We start from the raw sequence: 22,568 nt of genomic DNA on the forward strand, positions 1-22,568 counted from the left end.
AAAATCAACATTTCAACAACATTCAAAACAACAAATACATTGAAATCTATTTTGTCTAAAACCAAACCTAACAATGAACAAGAAAGAGCAAGAATTGTATTTATAATATACCTTGTGAATGTGATCAGTTTTATTTAGGTGAAACATTAAGGCCATTAAATGTTAGAATAAGTGAACATCGATCTTATATTAAAAATAGAGAATTTGATAGATCTCAAATATATAAACACGCATGGAATAATGAACATAGAGTTTAATGGAATGATTCAAGTATAGTACTAAAAGAAACGGATGGTAAAAAGAGAAAAATAAAAGAAGCGGCTCTAATTATCATAAATGAGACAAATTGTGTCGCAAATTCCTCGGCAGAATGTAGTAGGATCTGGTTACCCATATTAAAAGAGGAAGGTATTAAAAGGAAAATACCAGTATTAGTATGTTTTTTAAATAATAAACATATAAAATCAAAATTTGGTGTTTATTGAAAGTAAACTAAATGTACAACCAAATACTTACCATGTCGTGATAGTATTATGAGTTATTTTTGGTTTTCCCTCATAATTTTCTATGGAATCGCTAAAAGGAGAATTTTACTGTCATTATGACAAGTGGTTGTCTTTTTAACGACAAATTACATGCTATGCTTTTTTTTGACGGATATTCTTACAAGTAAAGTCGCCACAGGAACGCAACTCAACAATATTGGCAATATCATTTTAAAGTCGTTAAAATGTATAATGCATATATGAATTGTCAATATAAATGAGTCTGATAAAATTAAATTATATAAGAATTTTTCACCAGGTAACAAAAAAACAAAATTTGTGTAATTTACTAATATTTATATTTTGAGAACGATTTCCGAAGTGAAAATTGAAACGTCAATAAACTTAGTTTCACCTTTAATTGTGGCTTATTTCCATTTAAATGGTAATTACTTTAAAATGTCACATAGCATTTTTAACTACAGAAAATAGCTTTAGAAGAATATTAAGTACTTAGTGTAATTAATTATTTTACCTTTATGTTAATTTACATGAATTATATTTATACACTTGTACAACGGGTTGCATAATCAATACGAAAAAATTTAAAACTTATCAAGAAAGATATTTTATTATAAATTTTTAGATATATGGTGAAATTGTATTCTAAAATTGTATTTACTTTGCACTAAAATGGATATAAATGTATGAGTAATAGCCACATATGGCACAGAAACATGAATCATGACAGAAATAACAATAAATTTTATCAATACCTTTAAAAGAAATAAATTCGGAAGGATATTGGTACTCCATTGCAATAACGATGTGTACAGAATAAGTTTAATATAATAATTTAATTGAGTTATATGAATATTACGAAGAACCCACTATAGAAAATTAAGTAAAATACAAAGGCTGGGCACTGGACAGGGCGGTCAACTTATAAGAATAGACATAAAAGCTAGTGAAACTCTTAGTGAAAGATTACGGGTTGATAATTAGAAGAGAGCAGCCAAAGAAAGGATTGCTTGGAGTAGATTGGTGAAGGATGCTAGGGCTGGATTTAGGCTTAAAAGTTGGCACTTCTAATTTAGAAATGTATAAACTCGGTATTTACGGTTGTTAAAAGCATTAGTCGATTAGTGACTGTACGTGATATTTGCGTATGGTAACAAAACCCATTGCCGTTTCTAGCCAAGCCAATACGTCTACGATCGTGTCCGCGTAATGTAGACATAGCCCATGAGAAATAATGAACAATCAGGCGCCACAATCATTACACCAGACCACTATTTTATACCCAGAGACAGCAATTTTACAAAAAAATACGTATCGCACAAGACCCAGTACAAAATTGTATAGTTTCGGGCTGGCATTTAAAGTGTTAACATAAATAAAATTAAGCTGTATTTATTTAAAGCGTAAAATATATATAAATAATTAATTTTTTGTTCGCGTGCGGTATCAAAAATGATTGAATAAGTTAAAACTATTGCTCATATAAATCAAATTATAATAGCGGCATAACTAGAGCAAAATAAAATATTTATGAGTCGTTAACTGGATTATATATTTTCTTTTAGTACCTAATAAACTTAACGAGAAGAATCGAAGAGATGTTATTTCCGCCTTACTTCAATTAAGATTTTATAAAAAAAAACTGGACATAAAGTTGTTATTTTAGTGACTGATTTGCCGAAGATTTCAACAAGAGTTAAAAAAAAATCCTGTCCACCATATTGTATATTTATTTATCTCTTTATGATTTTTTATATATCTTATAATAAAAAACTTAAGATCTCATTAAAAGATAAAAAGCTGCAGGTAAAGACGGGATACCAAGTGAATGGTTAAAATATCGTGGAGCAGTATTGACGCAAGAATTAACGCTAATATTTAACAGAATTAAAAAAACAAGAATACCAGAATAATGGAAAACTAATGAAGAAATATAGGGATATATATATATATATATATATATATATATAGATAGATATATATATATATATATATATATATATATATATATATATATATACAGTATGATACAAATGTATGGAATCAATTCATTATTTCAGAAACAGACGACTTTAAAAAAAAATCTTAAAACACGTCAATTTTAATTTTTAAATGGCCATCAACTGCTATATATGTGTTGGACATTACGTCATCAGTGTCGGCGTAATGACGTAATTGACGATTTTTTTAAATACAAGTGATTTAAGTGATATAGAAGATGATCTAGAGGAGTTAAAAAATCCATTTGACAGCGACGATACTATTGAAGATAGAGACTATGATTCTACACAGGACGAAGAAAATGTCTTCACAAAACTAGCTAACGCCTGGGCAGATACACCAGCAGAAACTCACAAAGAAACTAGAAATACATGCTCTCGTAAAAGAATTAAAATTAAGCAGCAGCTGTCATCAGAATCAACATATACTGATAACCGTAGTGAACAAAAATTGTCGGTAATAATATGGGATAAACAGTCTTATGTAGGTGAAAACGGTTATAAGTGAAGTAATTCACCAATAAATGATGGAGGTCGTAAAGTCGCATCCAAAAATATTGTTTATATCCGTCCAGGTCCAACCAACTTAGCTAAAGATGCTATAGAACCTATAGATGTTTTTAATTTATTTTTTACAGATCAGATTCTGGACAAAGTTTTGCTACGTACAAAGGAAAAAAATTGCAGAGTTACGAGAGAAGTACCAGACAAAAAGCTACTGTTTTAGAAACGACATTGCCTGAACTGAAAGCACTGTTAGGTTTGTTATTTTTATCTGCCGCTTTAAAAAATAATCACCTCTCAGCTGACGTTTTGTTTGATAGCACTTATTGTGGCCATAGATATAAAGTAATGAAGATTAAAGAAAGGTTTAACTTTTTGATCAATTCTTTACGATTTGATAACTTCTTGACAAGAGATGAACGTAAAAAAGAAAGTAGTTTTGCTCCAATATCTAAAAGTAACTTATTTATTGAAAACTGTGTCAAAAATTATAAAGCTAGTTTATATGTGACAATCGACGAACAATTCCTAGGATTTCGTGGCAGATGTCCATTTCGCATGTATATGCCAAACAAACCTAGTAAATACGGCATAAAAATACTTATTGTTATAAATCTACTGTAATCAACGGCATTTCTTTAGCAGAACATTTTGTCACAAGCCTGACGAGACCTTTACATGAAACTAGACGTAATGTGGCAATAAACAACTGGTTTTCCAGGATCCCTCTTATTAGCAAATAAATTATTATCTTCCTCTTACGATTTGACAATGGTCGAAACACTCCGGAAAAATAAAGGAGAAAACAATATGATGAATATTGCAGGAGTAAACGCTTTTGTAATCTACCATCACAGTGCAACTAAAAACAAACAGAAGCCGTTATCAAGATTAAATTGTATGCTGAAACTTCATGAACAATTAACAAAGCCGTGGCAACAAATATGACTCCAAACAGTATCAACTTTATCAAGAACTCTCAGAGTCTTTCCATGCTTTTAAATTTAATGCATGTTGCTGAAGACCGCCGAGGTCTCCAAGGGAAAGGAAACCGGACTTACTGTAGTTTATGCTCTACAGCAAAGAAACGAAGTGTGGGAGTGCCTTGTGTGGAGAGCATCAAATAAAAATGTGTATGGAATCTGTACATCAATAGAAGGTTATCGTTTCTATATCAGTAATGTTTATTATTTGCACAGGTTTATCGTGTACATATTATTACATGATTCTGTTCTCTGTCAAAAGTATCTATTTTATGTTGTTTATGTTTGGATTATTAATGTTTCAATATTTTTTATTTGTATCATTCCTAAATAAACTTCTCTTGAAATTAAACCATTTTGTTTTAATTGGATATGAAATAAAAAGAAAATACTACACCTAAATCAGTGAGTACGTAAAATTTACGTATAGTTAGAATTTACGTATGTTAAAGAAACGTTAGTATTCTAGGGTTAATACCTTTGAATATTGCATAAAGTTCAGCAGGGAAAATGCTGCAACATTTGGAAAGTATAAATTAAAATTGATCGTTCGGTGTCACATCTGCAGCAACATTTAGATTTATCTGTATAAACTAGGGATGGGAAAAACCTACCGGTTTTAACCGAAAACCGGTTTTTTTACTTCGCAATAACCGGTTTTATCGGTTGTTTTTTTGTCCCGGTTATAACCGGTTTTTTATTTTTAAAGTAAAAACCGGTTATTAGGTTTTTACGGTGATTGTGATTAGGTTAGGTATTTTTTTGGATCCCAATCATAATTATTATTTTGACGTGACAACGTCTTAAATTAGGTTGTGGCTCGGAGTCATTCATGAAAAAGTGTAACGCCCGCTCACGTCTGTTACAGTGAGTCACCGAACGAGAGAGAGGCCCGCCGGACCGGCGAATGCCTTGCGTCTCTCTCCCACTCAAACATGATCGGTCCGCTGCGCGCGCAGCACTAGAGAATTAGGCGCGTTGAATCGGTGCGTGCTTCCGTGCTTGTGTCTCTGTCTTTCTCGAGCGTTCTTGGCGTTCAAGACACATTACAGCAGAAACACTTCCTTTCATTTCATATTTCTCCTATCATCGTCCTATCCTCAACAAAATCACTCAAATAGAAATTAGTTAAGTTTAAGTTTACATGTACAATGTTTTAGTAAACAAAATATATTTCTATAGTTAAAATTTGTGCAATTCTTATTTTCATTCAATTCCTTGTTCCTATTGTGCAATTTAATAATATTCATATCAATAAATATTCTACCGAGAAAAAGACGTTGTCACGTAAAATCTTCGCCCGTAAAACCGACTTTACAGGCAACCGATTTTTTTAAGTAATTATTGAAAACAAAACCATAATTCAAATTTTATTTTATTTTATTAATACAGAAGCAAACTGAAAGTGCAAACTCTCATCAGCCAGAAACAATTAAGTTTTATTATAATATTTTGTTGAAAAGGTATTTGTAATCATAATATTTACATAAGAAGTGATCTTTTACATCATCTATTTTTCACACTTGACTCTTGACATTGAAAGTGGGTGAATGATTGTTTCTGGTTGTTTCTGATTACCAAAAATAATGTTCTCTCTATAAATATCGAATTACCGATTACGAATACGAATCTCCAAGGATTTCCCTACGTTTACAAAACGATACACACATACAGGAAGTATTAAATGAGTTAAAATGTACATATTATACAAATATACAAACGTGTTAAAAGTAATACATGATAATTTTTTTTTGATGGTAGTAAAAATAAAAGATGAATTGCATTACTCAATTTATTTTTAAGTAAAATATTTATGTTGATATTATTTTTTTTAAATCCCATTTGAAAGAGTTTGGGAAATTTTTTATAAGTTGAAATGGTTGGAGTGGGGAATTTTTTGTGTTTGGGAGGAGAGGAAAATTGGTGGGTATTTTAGAGGATTATATTTTTAAATGGTAAATTAAATTTGCATGATTAATTGAATACAATAATTGCATATTATATTCTACTCTCATTATATTCATTGACGATAGAAACTGAATTATTTTAGCGCTCTCTGTTGAGCAGTAGTATAATAATTTTGGTTTACTGCTCTCTGCATCTGACTACAACCAGATGGAATTCTGTCTACCATATGCTTAAAAGATTTACACTAATGTCCCCCTATATAGCTGCAATATTGGCAGATCCCTCAATTAAAAAAGCACCAAGGATGATTTCTGATTCAGATATAAAACTAATCACTGAAATTGTAAGCATTTTATTGCCTTTCGATGAGGCCACAAAGGAGATCTCGGGTTCCCAGTACATTACTGCTAGCCTTGTTATCCCCCTTGTGTCTATTATCGAAAGATTTTTAAGAAACCTAAAGCCAAACCTTAGTACAGCTCAAAAGTTATCCCAAAAGCTTATAACTAGCCTTTAAGAGAGGGGCACTAGGCTTTTGCGAAATCCCCTGCTTTGCCATGCTACAATCACGGACCCGAGGTTCAAAAAACTATATCTGAATCCGTATATAGCGGAGACAGTCACATCCAATTTAGGCTCGGAAGTTAGGACGTAACTTACCGAAATCGGAAAACTTTCTCCTTCCTGCTCCTTCCAGAATGAAGAAGCCAAAGTGAGTTTAAAATCAAACCCTCTTTGGTCTTCACACGATCTGGAGTTGGTGAACAGTGGTTTCAGTTCAAGTTCTCAGGACACAGATTCAAAGTTCTTTTTCAAATGAACTGACTCTATATCTGCAGCGGCCTTTGCTGCCAAGTGATCCGTTTTCATTCTGGGATCAGAACAGAACCTGTATGCCAAGCTTGGCTTTTATAACTAAAAAATACATGTCGTTGGTCGGAAGTTCGGTGGCATCAGAGAGTGTTGTGTCATCATTAAATGATATTGTGTCAGATGAGAGAAGCCGCTTAACCGACCAACATATTCTATGAACGAGTTTTTCTTAATAGGCTTCATTAAAAATACTGGCCAACATAATGCTAAATCCATTTCATATAATATAACCTATTTGTAACCTTCTAACCTATACTTTTTTACTTCAAATATTACTTTATATTCTTTTATTGTATATTATTGCAATATGTATATATTAATCTTACGCTATATTATATTTAATAATAATTATAATAATCATAATCATAATTAATAATAAAATAATACATAAATATAATAATTAATAGAATAAAATGGTTTTATTAAAAATTGTGATTTATTTATATTGATATTGATGTTCTTTCGATAGTTCTAATTTTGATCATATTGATATCGAGTCGAATAAAGTATCGCAAACTAAAGTGCATTGTAAATGTAACTTTGTAACTATTGGATTAAAAAAACCGAAAACCGGTTTTTGCAAAAACCGGTTTTTTTTGGCCGGTTATAACCGCCAGGTTAAACCGTAAGCAAAAAAAAAACCGGTATAACCGAAAACCGGTGTTTTGTCAAAAACCGCCATCCCTAAGTATAAACCCTGTAACAATGTTCTTCATGTTTATCTATGCAGTAAGATTCATTTGGGAAATATCAGTTTTCCAATGAGGTTTTTGATCTAACCACATTACCATAAATTTTACGTGTGATTTAAACATGAGCTCTGAATTATAAAATTTTTAATATTAATTTACTGAAAGCATGTTTATTGGTGAAAATTATTCTTACTGTGTTAGACACGGAAAATTTAAATCCCGTGCCATAGGATCATTCTTAGAGTTGTTTTAAAAAATTTTGTAAGGATTTCGAGATTAGAGAAGAGTCTTTTCCCTTGATACAAATCACTTAATCATTTGCGTAAAGACGAGCTTTTAAAACTTTTTGTAAATTTTTAATTATATTATTTATAGCGATTAAGAATAACGTCGGGGTAATTATAGAATTATTGAAAGCTAACTTTTAGTTTTAAAGTTTTAAAATTATTTATCAACTTTATTTAAATGCCATTTATACTTTTAACTTTTTTTTTAATTATTTTACTAAGAAAAGTTTAAAAACAAAACTTAAAAAAACAGTAAAACTTTTATGGCGAAGAATGTTTTCGATGGATCGAAAAAACTTACATTGTTTTGATAATTTTTGACATTTTAGTAAATATTTAAACAAATGATGCCGTAAAATTAAATAATACTTTCATGAAAAAATGATTTTTTTCACCTCAACTCGATTTGGAAAATGTCCCAATTTGAAACCTAATGCAATACAATTTTTTTATTTTGACTGGGCTATAATTAAATACATTTTTGTCTATTTACAATAGAACCTCAATATAAATAGACGTGCTTAGAACTGGGCGTACTAGCAGATTTTAAATTACGGCACGGCACAGAGCGCTCTGTTGATCAAGTATCGCTGAGCCGTTTATTTGGATACTTGATCACTCTAGAAGCGATTTGCGACGTTGATAAGTTTTGTGTAATAACTTACTTTTTAATAATTTTATTAATAATAGTAATTTTTAACTTTGTTATTGTTTATTTAATCTAAAAATGAACCTACAGTATAAAGTGAAGTAAAAAATTAGAAGTTAAGACAAACATAAAAAATAATTCAGTACAGAAACATGCTGAATTTTGTTTAGAGTTTTTTTTTATAATTGTAAGTCGTTTTGTAACTGACTAAATTAATTTTACTTTATGATGCTTTTAAACTGTATACTAACAGATGAAAAAACTTACTTGAAATATAGGAGAAGCGCTAAGGATATTAACAATGCCACTAATGAAATGCTGTATCCTACTGAATGAATTATTATCACAATGGTGCGAAACTGAAAATAAAAAAATACATTTATAATAGCATTAATATCAAAATATTAATAAAATTATTGTTTATAAATATACAAGGTGACAATTAGCAAACTTAACGACGGTTAATATCTTGATTTTCATATATAACATGAAAAATCATAAACACAGTTCAATGTTGTTTCCAGAGGAACACCTTCAGTAGTTTACATAGATGGAATCAGTAAGATTTTCAGATATTCACAAACGAAACCCTGTTATTAGATAACTTTTTGAAAATTCTTTTAACAGTACAACATTATTATTTCATATTTCACCTAAAAGAAGCCATAACCGATAAATTCTTTTTCCGCAATCAGATAAATCCATGTTGGATAATTCTAAAAGTATATTTATCACACTAAGGAAGTACTACGTAACTTGCGGCTTAATATACACATTAGATTCCGATTGCTCAGGTGCTATGTGTTTTCAACTTTTTTATATTACGTGGAAGCTTCGACCTTGTCAAAGGCCACGAGTAATTAAAATAACATCTTTCGAAATGTGGTGCTACCGAATAATTTTACGAATATCGTTGATACATCATGCCACAATGAAGCCAGGTCAACAACAACAACTACTTTTAATGATAAGGCAAGAAAATCGTTATACTTCGGTCATATAATACTTCACCTAATTATGCATGGCAAATTAAACGGAAAACTAGTACTAGGTAGACCACGTATTTCGTGGGTTAAGAACTTGAGACAGTGGACCAGAAAAACTTCGTTGGAATTATTTAGGATATTATTTGGATATTTATTGATGAAAAGGTAATCGAAAAAAAAAAACCAAAACAAATATGGTCATTCATTATTTCGCGCCTCATATTTTGTGGAACTTATTATTAACCAGTTAAAGGAAAAGAAGAAAATGGACGGCTTTCTTTGACTCCTTAAATTTGAGAATTGACTATGGTGATAAGAAGTTTAAGAGTCACTTGAGTGATCAAAAAAATGCAGTTTACCAAAAATTGAAAATGAGGCGATAAGATAATGTGTATACCAAGATTAAAGAAACAGCAGATATCGCTGGAAAAGAACAATTTTCTTTCAAATTGTAGTTTTACGATGAGAATTAAGAAAAATTCTCAGAGAAATGTATACAGGTAATTTTTAACTTACCGACAAATCATCTGTGTTAACACAAGTGGTATAATTAACCCATGTCCTATTGTATGGTTCATGAAAGTACCAACTTCCATCTTCTTCACATTTGTAGTATACTGTATCTGAAACAAAAGATAAAATCGTATTATCTATTAGCAGTTAACATTAAAAAGAAGACCAATAATTTAAAACCACTTAGATACGAGTAAAAAAAGTATTAAAAGTGTAGTTGTTACAGTTAACTCTTTCTTTCCCATTTTTTGTCTAGGCCTTCTCTTCAATCTTACATAGGTCTTCCCCCTTTCTCTTTCTATTGGTGACTATGACAAAATCTGTTTTGGTAGTCTACCCCCTTTTAGAAATGTGGTCGCCAACCTCCGTTAATGGGGACGGCATAGAAAGAAGAAGTCTACCACCGCTCATGCGTTGTACGTGCCCGTACCACTGTTTAGTTTTGATATCGTCTGATAATAAACGTTTTACATCCATTATTTCCATAATTCATTCGTTTGTCATCTGTTCTATTCTCGATTTTCGATGTGGCTGTAAATATCTTTCATGTTTTATCTTTGATCTGCCATACTTCGCTTGCATATCTTATTAAGTGCATATTTTTGCTTTTGTCAAAGAACACTGACTATGTTACATTGACGACATACACCAAATGGAACAAATCTCATCTGGAAAATTAAACTATGAAGATTATTTATCTCCATTTAACTGAAGATCAACATCATTGGGAGAGTTATCAAAAACTATATACAGATGGTTCAAAAATGCACGGCAGAGTTGGATATGCTATATTCTACCCCCAAAAAAAGTATAAAGATAAACAACAGATTACCTGACAAAATGACAACTTTCACAGCTGAACTCGTAGCAGTCAAAGAAGCCTACAAAATATGTATGAATCAAATAGAACTAAACTATGTTATATTTACAGACTGCCAAAGCATTGTACATAAACTACAATATAATTTACATAATTTTGAAGAAAATTATATCATCAGTGACATCATAGCAATGAATAGTAAAGCTTTGAAATCGGGCAAAAATATCATATTGTGCTGAATAAAAGCACATATTGGTATAAAAAATAACGAAATAGTAGATGATCTGGAAAGAATGGTGGACATGCGCTATGGAGGCGTATCCATAAACTAATCGACCGCATATGGACACTAGAAGTCATCCCAGAAGAATGGAAAGTGGGAATCATACTTCCTATGTACAAAGGGGGAGACAAACGACTCTGCAAAAATTATAGGGGCATAACAGTTTTAAATGTCATCTACAAGATATTATCAGGAATTATATAAAGCCGCCTGGAATCGTTTTTGGAGGAGATTATTGGTGAATACCAATGTGGCTTCAGACCAAAGAGGTCAACTATTGACCAAATACATATGTTAAGAGGTATACATGAAAAATGTGTTGAATATAACATACCTATTTACAACTTGTATATCGATTTCAAACAGGCGTTTGATGGAGTAGATCGACAAAAGATGTTAAAGCAACTATCTATGTTAGGGATACCCAATAAGTTGGTTAAACTTATACGAATGACTCTGGAGGGTTCCAAAGCTATGGTGAAAATAGATGGAGATATGACGCAGGCCTTTGATATTGAAAATGGAGTTAGACAAGGGGATGCCTTATCAACAACACTTTTTAATCTAATATTGTTCTGAAGCTATTTTCTTGTGGCATTTTAAATTAATTACTATTTAACTGGGAATAAGCCACAATTAAAGGTTAAAATACGTTTATTGACGTTTCAATTTCCACTTCGGAAATCGTTCTCAAAATACAAACATTCCGAAGTGGAAATTGAAACGTCAATAAACGTATTTTAACCTTTAATTGTGGCTTATTCCCAGTTAAATAGTAATTATTTTTAATCTAACTTTAGAAGCTGTTGTTAGAAAACTGGATATAAACGGCTGTATTAATACAAGATCTATGCAAATATGCGCATATGCGGATGATGTTGCCATAATAAGCCGCAACAAAAGTGTATTAAGCGAAAAAGTTATAGAATTGAAACGAGAAGCTGCTACGTTTGGTCTATATATAAATGAAAGCAAAACAAAATATATGGAGTGCACAAAATCGAATGAACATGAGAATCTGAAGGTAGACAACCATACCTACAAATATGCCTCCACTTTTCCCTACCTAGGCTCAATAATAAATGACAACAACAACATCAGTCAAGAAATACAAGCACGGATTCTTAGCGGTAATAAGTGCTTTTATGCATACAAAGACTTAATGAAAAGTAAGTTACTGAATCGTGAGTCTAAGCTGAGAATCTACAAAACAGTAATTAGACCAGTGGCCATATATGGATGTGAAACGTGGACCCTCTCAACCACTGATGAAAATCAATTGAGAATATTTGAGCCCAAAATACTAAGGAAGATATTTGGACCAACCCAATGCAGCGATGGTTCGTGGAGAATTAAAATGAATCACGAGCTGGATGAACTAATGCAGAGCGCAGATATTGTCAGATTTGTAAAGTCACAAAGACTAAACTGGCTTGGTCACCTAGAAAGAATGCCAGATAATCAAGCTGTAAAAGTAGTCCAGAGATGGAAGCCCCAAGGAAACAGAACAAGAGGAAGGCCCCGTAAAAGATGGATAGACGACGTAGAGAGGGATCTTAAAACCATGAACATCAGGCAGTGGCGAAGGAAAGTATCCGACAGGGCAGAATGGAAGAACATTGTTAAGCAGGCCAAGACTCACAAAAGGTTGTAGCGCCATTAGAAGAAGATGATCTGGTTAAAAAAGCAACAATGAAAGAATCCACTCTGCAAACCTATCAACTTCCTATGGGTGATTTAATGTCTGTAATCAGATCTCTTAAACGCACAAAATGGCAGGGACACTACAACAATTCAGACAAAGGCAAATTTTATAAAAGAATCCAACCCACAATTTCCGTCAAGACATGGTTGAAACAAGTTTCCAACAGAGGCTTCATCAAAACTATTTGTAGAATAAAAAGCAATCATTGTATGACTCCAGTATACAAAAGAAAAATAGGACTGACAAATAATAATGAATGTATATGTGGGGAGCTAGCTGATCTACAACATATGCTGTTAGAATGTCCTTTACATTTTATTGAAATATCAAATTTTTTTACCAAGCTAGTTCAAGTTAATGTTCAATTACTTTCTAATCTAACACATCTTTTAGAGTCAAAGAATCTAGATGTATATAAAATTTTATATTCATATTAATTGCTTAAAATTAAAGCTCTGACAAAAAAACCAATAAAAATAATAAAGAATAAAAAAAATGGAGAATAAAATAAAAAAAAATAAAATAAAAAAAAAGTTACTAAGAAGATCTAAACCTACGAGGTGTCGAATCGGATTTATGTCTTAGCGTAGTAATAAAAAAATAAATAAAACAAAATAAAAAAAAAGTAAAAAAAAGTAAAAAAAAAATAAAAAAAGAAAGATACAAAAAATAAAACAGCAAAAACAGAGTAAACTAGTAAGTAAGTTTCTAACATTCCATATTTTAACTGTCAATACAATAGTTTTAAATTTAAATACTAACAATATCTTGTGTAAAGAGAGAACTCAAAACAAATTGACTGGCCAGTTGGTTGTCAAAACCAGTGCCAATAAAACACACACACTATGACTATGTCTTGAAGAAGGAATAAAACAATTCCGAAAGCTAGACCAAAAGTCAAAAGAGTGTTTCTGTAACATCCCGGCCAAACCTTCTGACTGCAGCCCTAATAAACGGTGTTGTTTGTTTTATGTTTTACGTTGCATGTATTTTTTTGCTGTTCCCTGTGCTGTTCTATTCTAAATAAAGTACTAGACCGGTACATACAGTAACTACTTTAAATATAGCGCCTGGACTTTCTTGAATATTGTTTTATAACTTCACTTTAACCAGATGGTAATTTAAGCCAAAAATTTTAATTTTAAATCAACAGCATGGAAAGTTCTCTCCGGAGATACTGTATCGAACGGCAGAATCGATATTTAATATTTTTCTTCGACGTTTCGATTAAAATTACAAATGATTGAGGAAGGAATACATTAAACCGTTCAAAAAGATAACTGAAAGTTTCTGAATAATAAGTTTTAGTTTTATTCTAAAGGATGTACGAAGTGTATCGTTTTAGTGATTTGTAGTATCATTTTGTATAAAAAGTTTGTCACCCAGTAAACGATTTCTAATTTAACACATTAATCTCCAGAACCATAAACTATTATCGAATCCATTTAAATCAGTGTCTTGTGTTAGAAAATTATTAAATATGACACGAAAAAGAGAGCTAGTTGATTATCATAAGTAAAACATAAGTTAATCTAAGAAAAAAGTTAAAAGAACTTCAGTCAATTCCAAATTTAATCTTACTTGCCGTCGATAAAGGAAATGCCACCGTCATCCTAAACACTTCTTGCATTAATAAACTCACACAGACCAATTCCTTATAATTCCACAAGCCATTATCAATATAACCTCTCTTCCTCTTGACAATACAACAATCTTTATTCTTCATTTATTTTTATTTATCTATTTATATATATATTTATATTTATTCCTATTTACCCCAAAACAAAAAACTTTTATCTCTTGTCCTATCTTCTTCTTGGGGCGCCTGTCCGTTCTGAACGTTGGCGATCATTCTAGCTATTCTGGTTGCTATACGGAATAGCTGTGTTGAGGTCTTTCCATACCATGCTCTCAGGTTAGCAAGCCAGGATATTCTTCTTTGACCTGGGGCCCCTTTTCCTTCAATTTTACCTTGCAAAATGCATTGGAGTAACTCGTATCTGCCTTGATTTCTCATTAAATGTCTCAAGTACTGAAGCTTACTTCCATTCACGATGTTAACCAAATCCGCGGTTGTGTTCATCCTCCGCAGTACCTCTTCATTTGTGACTTTGTCTGTCCATGGTATCTTCAGGATCCTTCAGTATAACCATAGCTCAAAAGCCTGAAGTTTTGATAGAGTTTCCGCCCTTAATGTCCACGTTTTTACTCCGTACAGAAGCACTGAGTACACGTAACATTTAAGGAGCCATATTTTTGTTTCTAGGGTGAAGTCATGGCTCTTGAACACATAGCTCATAGTCAAGAATGCACTTTTTGCGTTTCCGATGCGACACTTAATCTCTTGGGTGTTGTCCCACAACTCATTGATTATAGTTTCCAAGTTGTTGTGCTTTGAGACACGTTCAATTTCCATTTGGTTTTGCAGCCCTTCTATGGTATAAGAAAACACTATTGTATCATCTGCATACCACAGGTTATTGAGCTTGACTCCATTTATTGAGATGCCTTCATCAATATTTTTTAGAGCTTCTTCAAAAATGTACTCCGAGTACAGATTGAATATCAGTGGTGAAATTATGCACCCCTGTCTTACTCCCCTTAAGATTTTGACCTGATCTGTATATTCTTTGTCTATTCGGTGCACCGCTGACTGATTCGAATACAGGTTAGCTATTATTTTTAAGTCTCTTTTGTCAATCCCTGTCCACTTCATTACTTCCATCATTTGTTCATACTGGACTCTATCGAAAGCTTAATTGTAGTCAATGAGGCATGCAAAAACATTACAGCTGACATCTCTACATTTTTTAAACAATATCTGCACGCTAAATAAAGCTTACCTCGTACCAACGGCGTTCACAAATCCAAACTGATTGAGCGCAATTTGTTCATCGCATTTCCGGTAAAATCTTTTGTGAATGACTTTTAAAAATAGCTTCAGCAGATGGCTCATTAGGCTTATGGTCCTATAGGCTTCACAAACTTTTGCTCCTGGTTTTTTGGGCAATGGTACGAACTCCGATTTGAGCCACTCTACTGGTATTTTTTTGCCTTGTATATTTTATTTAATATTTCAGTTATTATTTTTATTTGTTCTGCATCTAATAGCTTTGGCAGTTCTGCGGGAATTTCATCAAGTTCTGGTGCCTTTTCATCCTTCATTTGTCTGACGGCTGCCGTTAGTTCTTCTGGTAGGATTTCGGGAATTTTCTTCAATAGTGGGCTCTTGTATTGTTCTAAGGTCATGGAAAAGTTTCTCCAAGTATTCTTTCCATACTTTCTTTTATTTTCTTTAGTTATGGCAATATTGCCTTCATCATCTGTTATTTCTCCGATGATGCGTTTTAGGAATTTTCCAGCTATTTTCTTTACCTTTCGATGAACATTGAAGTTATCATATCGACTCTGATACTCCTCTATTTCTTGGTATTGTTCTGTTTTTTGTTTCTCTTTGGCTTCTCATATTTTTCTTCTAACGATATTATGTATTCCTTTATATTCTTGGAGATTTTCTTTGCTTTTTTTCTCTAATACATAGTGTTCCCCGATATTTGTGGTTCCTGAACCTGGCCAACTTATTTCGCTTATTTTCAGAATATTTAATTTCATGTGTGCCATTTCTTGTATTGCATTATGGATTTTACCTTCCTGTGCATGGTTTTCACGTTCTAAGTGCTTATTCTGATGTCTTCTTTGCATTTTAATTTTTTTTTTGTTATACGTGTAGCTGCTCCTCCCAAAGATCCGATTGAGAAGCTTACTCCAGAATTGAATTTCGTTGCAAGCATAGCCATTTGATTTTACTAGGACTTATCCAATCCGGATCTGTAATGAGGTGTCTTGTCCCAATCTTTCTTCCTTATCTCAATGCCGTTGACCTTTCATGGTTCTTCCGCCTTTGAAGCCAGTTTCCCAACTCCAGGACAAAGGGGTGCCCCACCATATACTAGCTCCTCCATCCGAAGCTCTTAGCCAGTAAACGGGGAATAGCTTATACCGGTAATCGCTCGGTATAATTTTCGCCATATCTAGCTACCCTCACTTAGTTTAGCACCGGGATATGTCACGTGGAGCCATAAGTGAGAGATATAGCCATAGAGCCATAGAGTCTTATCAAGAACCATGTCCCGTCTAGGACGCTCGATGTGGTCGTTCCGATAAAAGGTGCTACCTCTATAACACAACTCTACACCCTCTTCCGATCAATCACAGAAAACATTCCAAATGAACAACACGAAGTTTATGATATTTTTTGTGCAGACTGCCTCCGGGCTTATATAGGCCAAATAAATTGTAGAATTCAAAATAGGATTATTGAACATTCCATTTCTGTTCCAATTCCGATTCAATTTCAGCTCTAGGTCAACACCATCTTCATACAGGTTACAAAATTGATTGTGCAAACTCCAGAACCATAGCCTCCTACTTTCATGAACGAAGAATTATCCGAGAAGCCATATAAATTAAAAAAGGCTAAATTGTCTTAACAAAAACAAATGACGACATCCGATTACCTTTGACATGAAGACCTCTTATAAAGAAAATATCGTCCGCTGCGCCCTCCAAACAAAATCCTGCCGTCAGAAATATTCGCGCGAATTCTCACGTCAACCTCCACCCGAACCACGTCACCATCGAGGGTATAAATGACCTGTACTCTGTTCCCAGTGGCAGTAATGCATTGATTAGTGAGCAGTGTAGTAGTGTGTGGAGGCTCGGGAGACTGAGACCTCGGAAGCCCTAAACAAGACGTCAGAAAGGATGTCGAAAGCTCAGCGCAGTAATAATCGACGTGGTTTAACCCGGAAGCCTTTTGTGTTTAATATTAATTCTCTCAATAGCATTAATCTTAGCTTTGGGTTAAATTGTACTAAACGCGGAAATCTTTTGGAACATATATATATATATGTTTTAAAATTAAGATATAAATAAAGATAAGATACAGATATTTCAATTTATTTATAAGCGGTTCTAACTATAGATAGGTAGTAAGGATTAGAGTATTAGTAAGAAACATTTGCATAAATTGTTAACAAAGTTCTGAAAATTGTTTCTAGGAGCCGAGAACAATAGATTTTGATTTTTGGCCAAAGGAAGAAGCGGCCAAGATATGTCTTTGCTTGGAGTATTGTGATTTGTCTGGGAAGAGATTATAAGGGAATGATAGGAAAGAAAACCAAGGTTTGTGTTTGGAAAAAGAAGTAAAAGTCAAGAGAGTTTGTTACGAGATTTAAAAGAAAAGAGAAAAGTATTATCGGTTTTTACGTCAAGTTGCAAAAGAAAAATAAATGTTGTTGTTTTTTGACGGTGACAGAAAATAAGTAGTGAAAAAATGTTTGTTAAGTTTTGTGGTAGCAGCCAAGCAGTGCAAGCAGAAACCTCCAAAGCTCACAATTGTGAGGTCCAAAACTTTCTTTAATTACAAAGTATTTGAAGCTAGGCTGTCTGTGCCTTTTCTAAGAGGACACCAGATTCGGAGAGTGAGAAGCAGCAACGGATTGTCAATTTTAATTTTAATAAAAAACATTTTATCAGTGATTAAATATAAAAAGTTTCCTCAATAATTCCTAAAACTGGCGAGCATGTTATTAACATCTGATCTGTATATTGTAGATGTAGAAAATTTGTTTTACAACTTTGTTCTGTTAAGAGCATCAGCGCGTCATCAAGACGGAAAACGTGTTCCAAGAATACAGCTTTAATTTTGAATATTTTTTCGAGATATTTGGCACACATATACGTGATATAGTAAAGAATGGCGGAGCCCAATTTGAGAAATATGTTAGTTTGTGGAAATTACTCTATAACTAAATAAAATATTACAAAAACGAGTCCGTACCGCCATTAAGAAAAACAAAAAAATACACTTTCTTCAAATAAACTTTTTTATCCCATGCCTAGATTTTGTGTCACATTGGAATTACTAAAATCACCTAAAATCAATGATCTATAACAAGAAATCGAACTTAATTGAGTGAGTTGGCAACATAGAGAATTAGTCAGCCCATCACATTTGCACACCTGCGTCTGTTTTCTGTGTAAGTGATAGCACGATTCTGCTCTGTAATCTGTATCGATATCTGTTCAGTCAGATATTGGAATATTATTTTGGATATTATTTCGTAATATATTGAAATTCGTTATTGTTGATTCCTAGTGAAGTAGTGTTTGTAAAATGAATTTATATTTGTGTAATTGAACTAGGTTGTTGGACTATTTGAAAAAATAGATTATTATTAATTGAGTTTTATAGTTATATTTTAAGTAAAAATATTTCAAATTCTAATGCGAGTATACAGGGTGTTTCAAAAAGGTATTTCATAAATTAAAACACGCATTCCGGGAACAAAAATAAATTGATTGAATCCAACTTACCTTAGTACAAAAGTGTACACAAAAAAGTTACAACCCTTTGAAGTTACAAAATAAAAATTGTTTTTTTGCATTATCTCCTAAACTACTTGACATTTTGTAATAAAAAGGGACACGTTACTTTCTTGTTCTGAAAGCATTTTCATAAAAAATAAACAACAAAATCTAAGCGCACAGAAAAATTTTAAGGGACGTGTGCAGCCCTAAATCGCTCAAAACTTTTGAGTACGTTCAAATCAAATGAATTTTGTGGCATCATTAGTTTAACACATAATTTTTAAAATTTTTCAATTTCATGTTTTCATATAGCAGGGATATTAATCTTGATTCATGATATTGATGTGTTTTTATTAATATATACTTCTCACAGTTTGTATATTATATATGTTGTTATGGATCAGTTTATCGATCAGAAATAGAATAAAGAGTTTTTTTTATTATTTTAATATATACATATAAGTTATATAAGTTAAAATACAACCCTGTACTTATTTGTAATAGACAATAAGAGAAGACATTGTTCCGTGACGGTACCCGGACGGTTTTTCCTTGAAAGACTGAGTGAATAGTGAAAGGACAATGGAACCTCGTATAATTATAGATTTAAGAATAAACTTGTAATTGTATTTTGCGGTGGGCATTTTTCGAAAGTAAATAAGAATTAGATTTAGATATGAGATAACAAGAATTTTAAATTTTATTTCTGTTGAAAAAGGCAAAATTGTTAATGATTTCTGAAAAGTAATTTGAGTGAAAGTAGTTTATTTGTTTTAAATATTATGTTGGAAATTTTCTAAATCGAAAATTAGTGGGAAAGATGAATGATGATTGGTTAAAAAGGAATGATGGGGAATGAGAGAGTGGAGAAGGTTGTCTGGGGAGATTGAAAAGATTATTATGTTACCGGCAGACCAGAAGAGAAGACGTGTTTTTCGTGTAGTCAATCTGAGTACCAGTGTTTTCGTTTGTTAGTGAAAAAGGTGGAAGCTGAGAGCAGATCAAAATCGAGAAGATTAATACCTCTTTTGAGTCTGCATAGTCCACGAGATATAATTGAGAAAGAAAGGAGAATTTGTGAATAAAGAGTACCGGTTAAAAGAGGCTTGGGCTTGTGTTTTCGGAGGAGTGGTTTGCTGGTATGCGGTTTGGATCGATGCTGAGAACGGGAAAGATTTGATGGTAGCCGGACATAATCAATCAAGGAAGGAACTGTGTTTTGATCGAGAGGAGACATCATTGGTGTAAAAAAATAAAGGTCAGTCAAATAATTTGAATGAAAGAAAACTTTAAGATATTCTAAAGATAAAATCAAATACAAGCAAACGAACTAAGATTCCAAGTTTCAAAGAGTTATTTTTTTGTGAATAAATTATATTTTTATATGGTCATTCTTTTTGTAGATATTATTATAAAACAGATCAATAGATAGTTTGTAATTAAAATTAAATTTAGAGTATAGGAGTTTGTTGGGAAAGATAATTGCCCACAAAAGTTATTTATTAATATTCATCGTATTGCTTATTGAAAATAAATAATAATTTGTGTGCATATTTATGTTGTTTTAATGTTAGTTCCGTTTCCTGTTCTATCCCGATTATGAGCAACTAGGAGATACTGAACCCACTAGAAGAGATATATAAAGTAAACTGATTAAAGTAAAATTAAGAAGGCACCCTGAGAATTTTTAATAGTAATTTTTAATAGTAATTTGTATGACTCTGCATAAATTAGTGAATTAATTAATTAAATAATTGGATTAATTAAATTAGTGTTAATTAATAATAAAACATCATAAAGCAGATCACAACAATATATATATATATATATATATATATGTATATTTTATATATATTTATATATATATATATATATATATATATATATATATATATATATATATATATATATATATATATATATATATATTTATATATATATATATATATGTATATAATAAACAAATTGTGAAAAATTTGGCAAAATTGTATACAATTTAAGAGATCCGTCACCCAATCGCTTATTTTCATATCTTGTAATTAGAGTTATTGCACGTTAGAGGACCCTAATGCGATTTATGACGTAATACATCAGCCTAGGTCGTATCTACTCCAAACACAAACAGCAAAGCTATGATTGACGCTGGTGCACGTGAGTGCATAATACAATATACAGATTTATAGATTACGACCATTGTTGTAGAGTATGGAGGCCAAGGTTAATACTGTTTTGCGGATTTTAAGGAATTTTTATTCAAGGAAGTGCGTGCGGAAATTTTGATTGAACGCTTTTGCCGGGTTTCCATATATATTTTTTAAATATCTTTTGGTAATAAATCACATATAGTATAAGGTCCCTACTAAATCATTTAAACACTTACAAAAAAAATCTAAATGGGTTTAAATGCTTTTACAAGAGATAAAAATAACAAAAGAAAACAAAAAACGGGTATTGTATTACACAATATTTAAAAATAAAATTAATAAAACGTTAAAAAAAGCGTAGAAAAGTATTAAACATACTGAAAATTGTCAAAAGCGACGAAATAATGTCAGTAGTGGACAAAAAATGTTATGATTATCACAATAATTCACTAAATATCGCAACTTCTAACAAGTTGTTTAATCAAGTACTATTTTATAACTATGTAGTTATTTTTCATTTACGACGTATATTGTATTTTGCGATATACAACAGGTAAAGTTACAGATTAATTTATAAACATTAACTTCCTGAAAACCCAAAAGCAAACCTAATATCAACTCAATTTTAAGTAGTGCCTTTTTCTTCTTCGCGTGCCATATCAGAATTATCCGACGTTGGCGATAACCATTGCGAAAGCTTCTCGATCTACTGCAATGTGGAATAATTGTCTTGCATTTGATATCAGTCCATTCACGAATGTTTTTTTTATCAAGAAACTTGTTTTCTTCCTAGACTTCTACGGCCCTCTGTTTGCCTTTAATTATCAGTTGTAATATTTTATATCGACTTCTCCTTACTATATGTACCAGATAAAATTTTTTTCGATGTTTAACAGTCTTTAGCAGTTCTCTACCTTTGTCGATGCTCCTTAGTACTTCTTCATTAGTTTTCCTTGCTGTCCAAGGTATCTTCAGCATTCGTCTATGAACCCACAATTCCAATGCTTCAATTTTGTTCATGATCGATACTTTTAGCGTTTACACTTCTGCACTATACAAAAGTACGCACCAAACATAGCACTTAATCATTCTTTGTCTTAGTTCTAAACTGAAATGATTATTGCAAAGAAATGACTTCATTTTCATAAAAGTAGTTTTAGTCATTGCTATTCTACGTTTTATTTCTATGTCTGGATGTAGTTGGTCGGTTATCACAGTTCACAAATATGTCATTTTGTGAACGTTCTCAACTTGGACTCCGTTTAATTGAAGCTTTGCATCAGGATGTGGGTGACGACTAAACACTAAATATTTGGTTTTGTTTGAGTTTATTTTAATGCCCA

At 32.0% G+C, this 22,568-nt stretch overlaps 1 protein-coding gene across 5 annotated transcripts in view; it reads right to left on the bottom strand.

Annotated features, from left to right (window-relative positions):
* Dh31-R (Diuretic hormone 31 Receptor) overlaps window positions 1-22,568 on the bottom strand; it is a 666,929-nt gene that overhangs the window by 269,851 nt on the left and 374,510 nt on the right. For all 5 annotated transcript variants that reach the window (XM_072532514.1, XM_072532513.1, XM_072532511.1 and 2 more), the window contains 2 exons: window positions 9,905-10,011; window positions 8,670-8,761 (listed from right to left, as the gene is read on the bottom strand). In XM_072532514.1, the coding sequence (XP_072388615.1) occupies window positions 8,670-8,761; window positions 9,905-10,011 (199 nt within the window). The remainder of the gene's footprint in view (window positions 1-8,669; window positions 8,762-9,904; window positions 10,012-22,568) is intronic.

This window comes from Diabrotica undecimpunctata, chromosome 5 (assembly GCF_040954645.1).
Source record: "Diabrotica undecimpunctata isolate CICGRU chromosome 5, icDiaUnde3, whole genome shotgun sequence".
Lineage (NCBI taxonomy): Eukaryota > Metazoa > Arthropoda > Insecta > Coleoptera > Chrysomelidae > Diabrotica > Diabrotica undecimpunctata.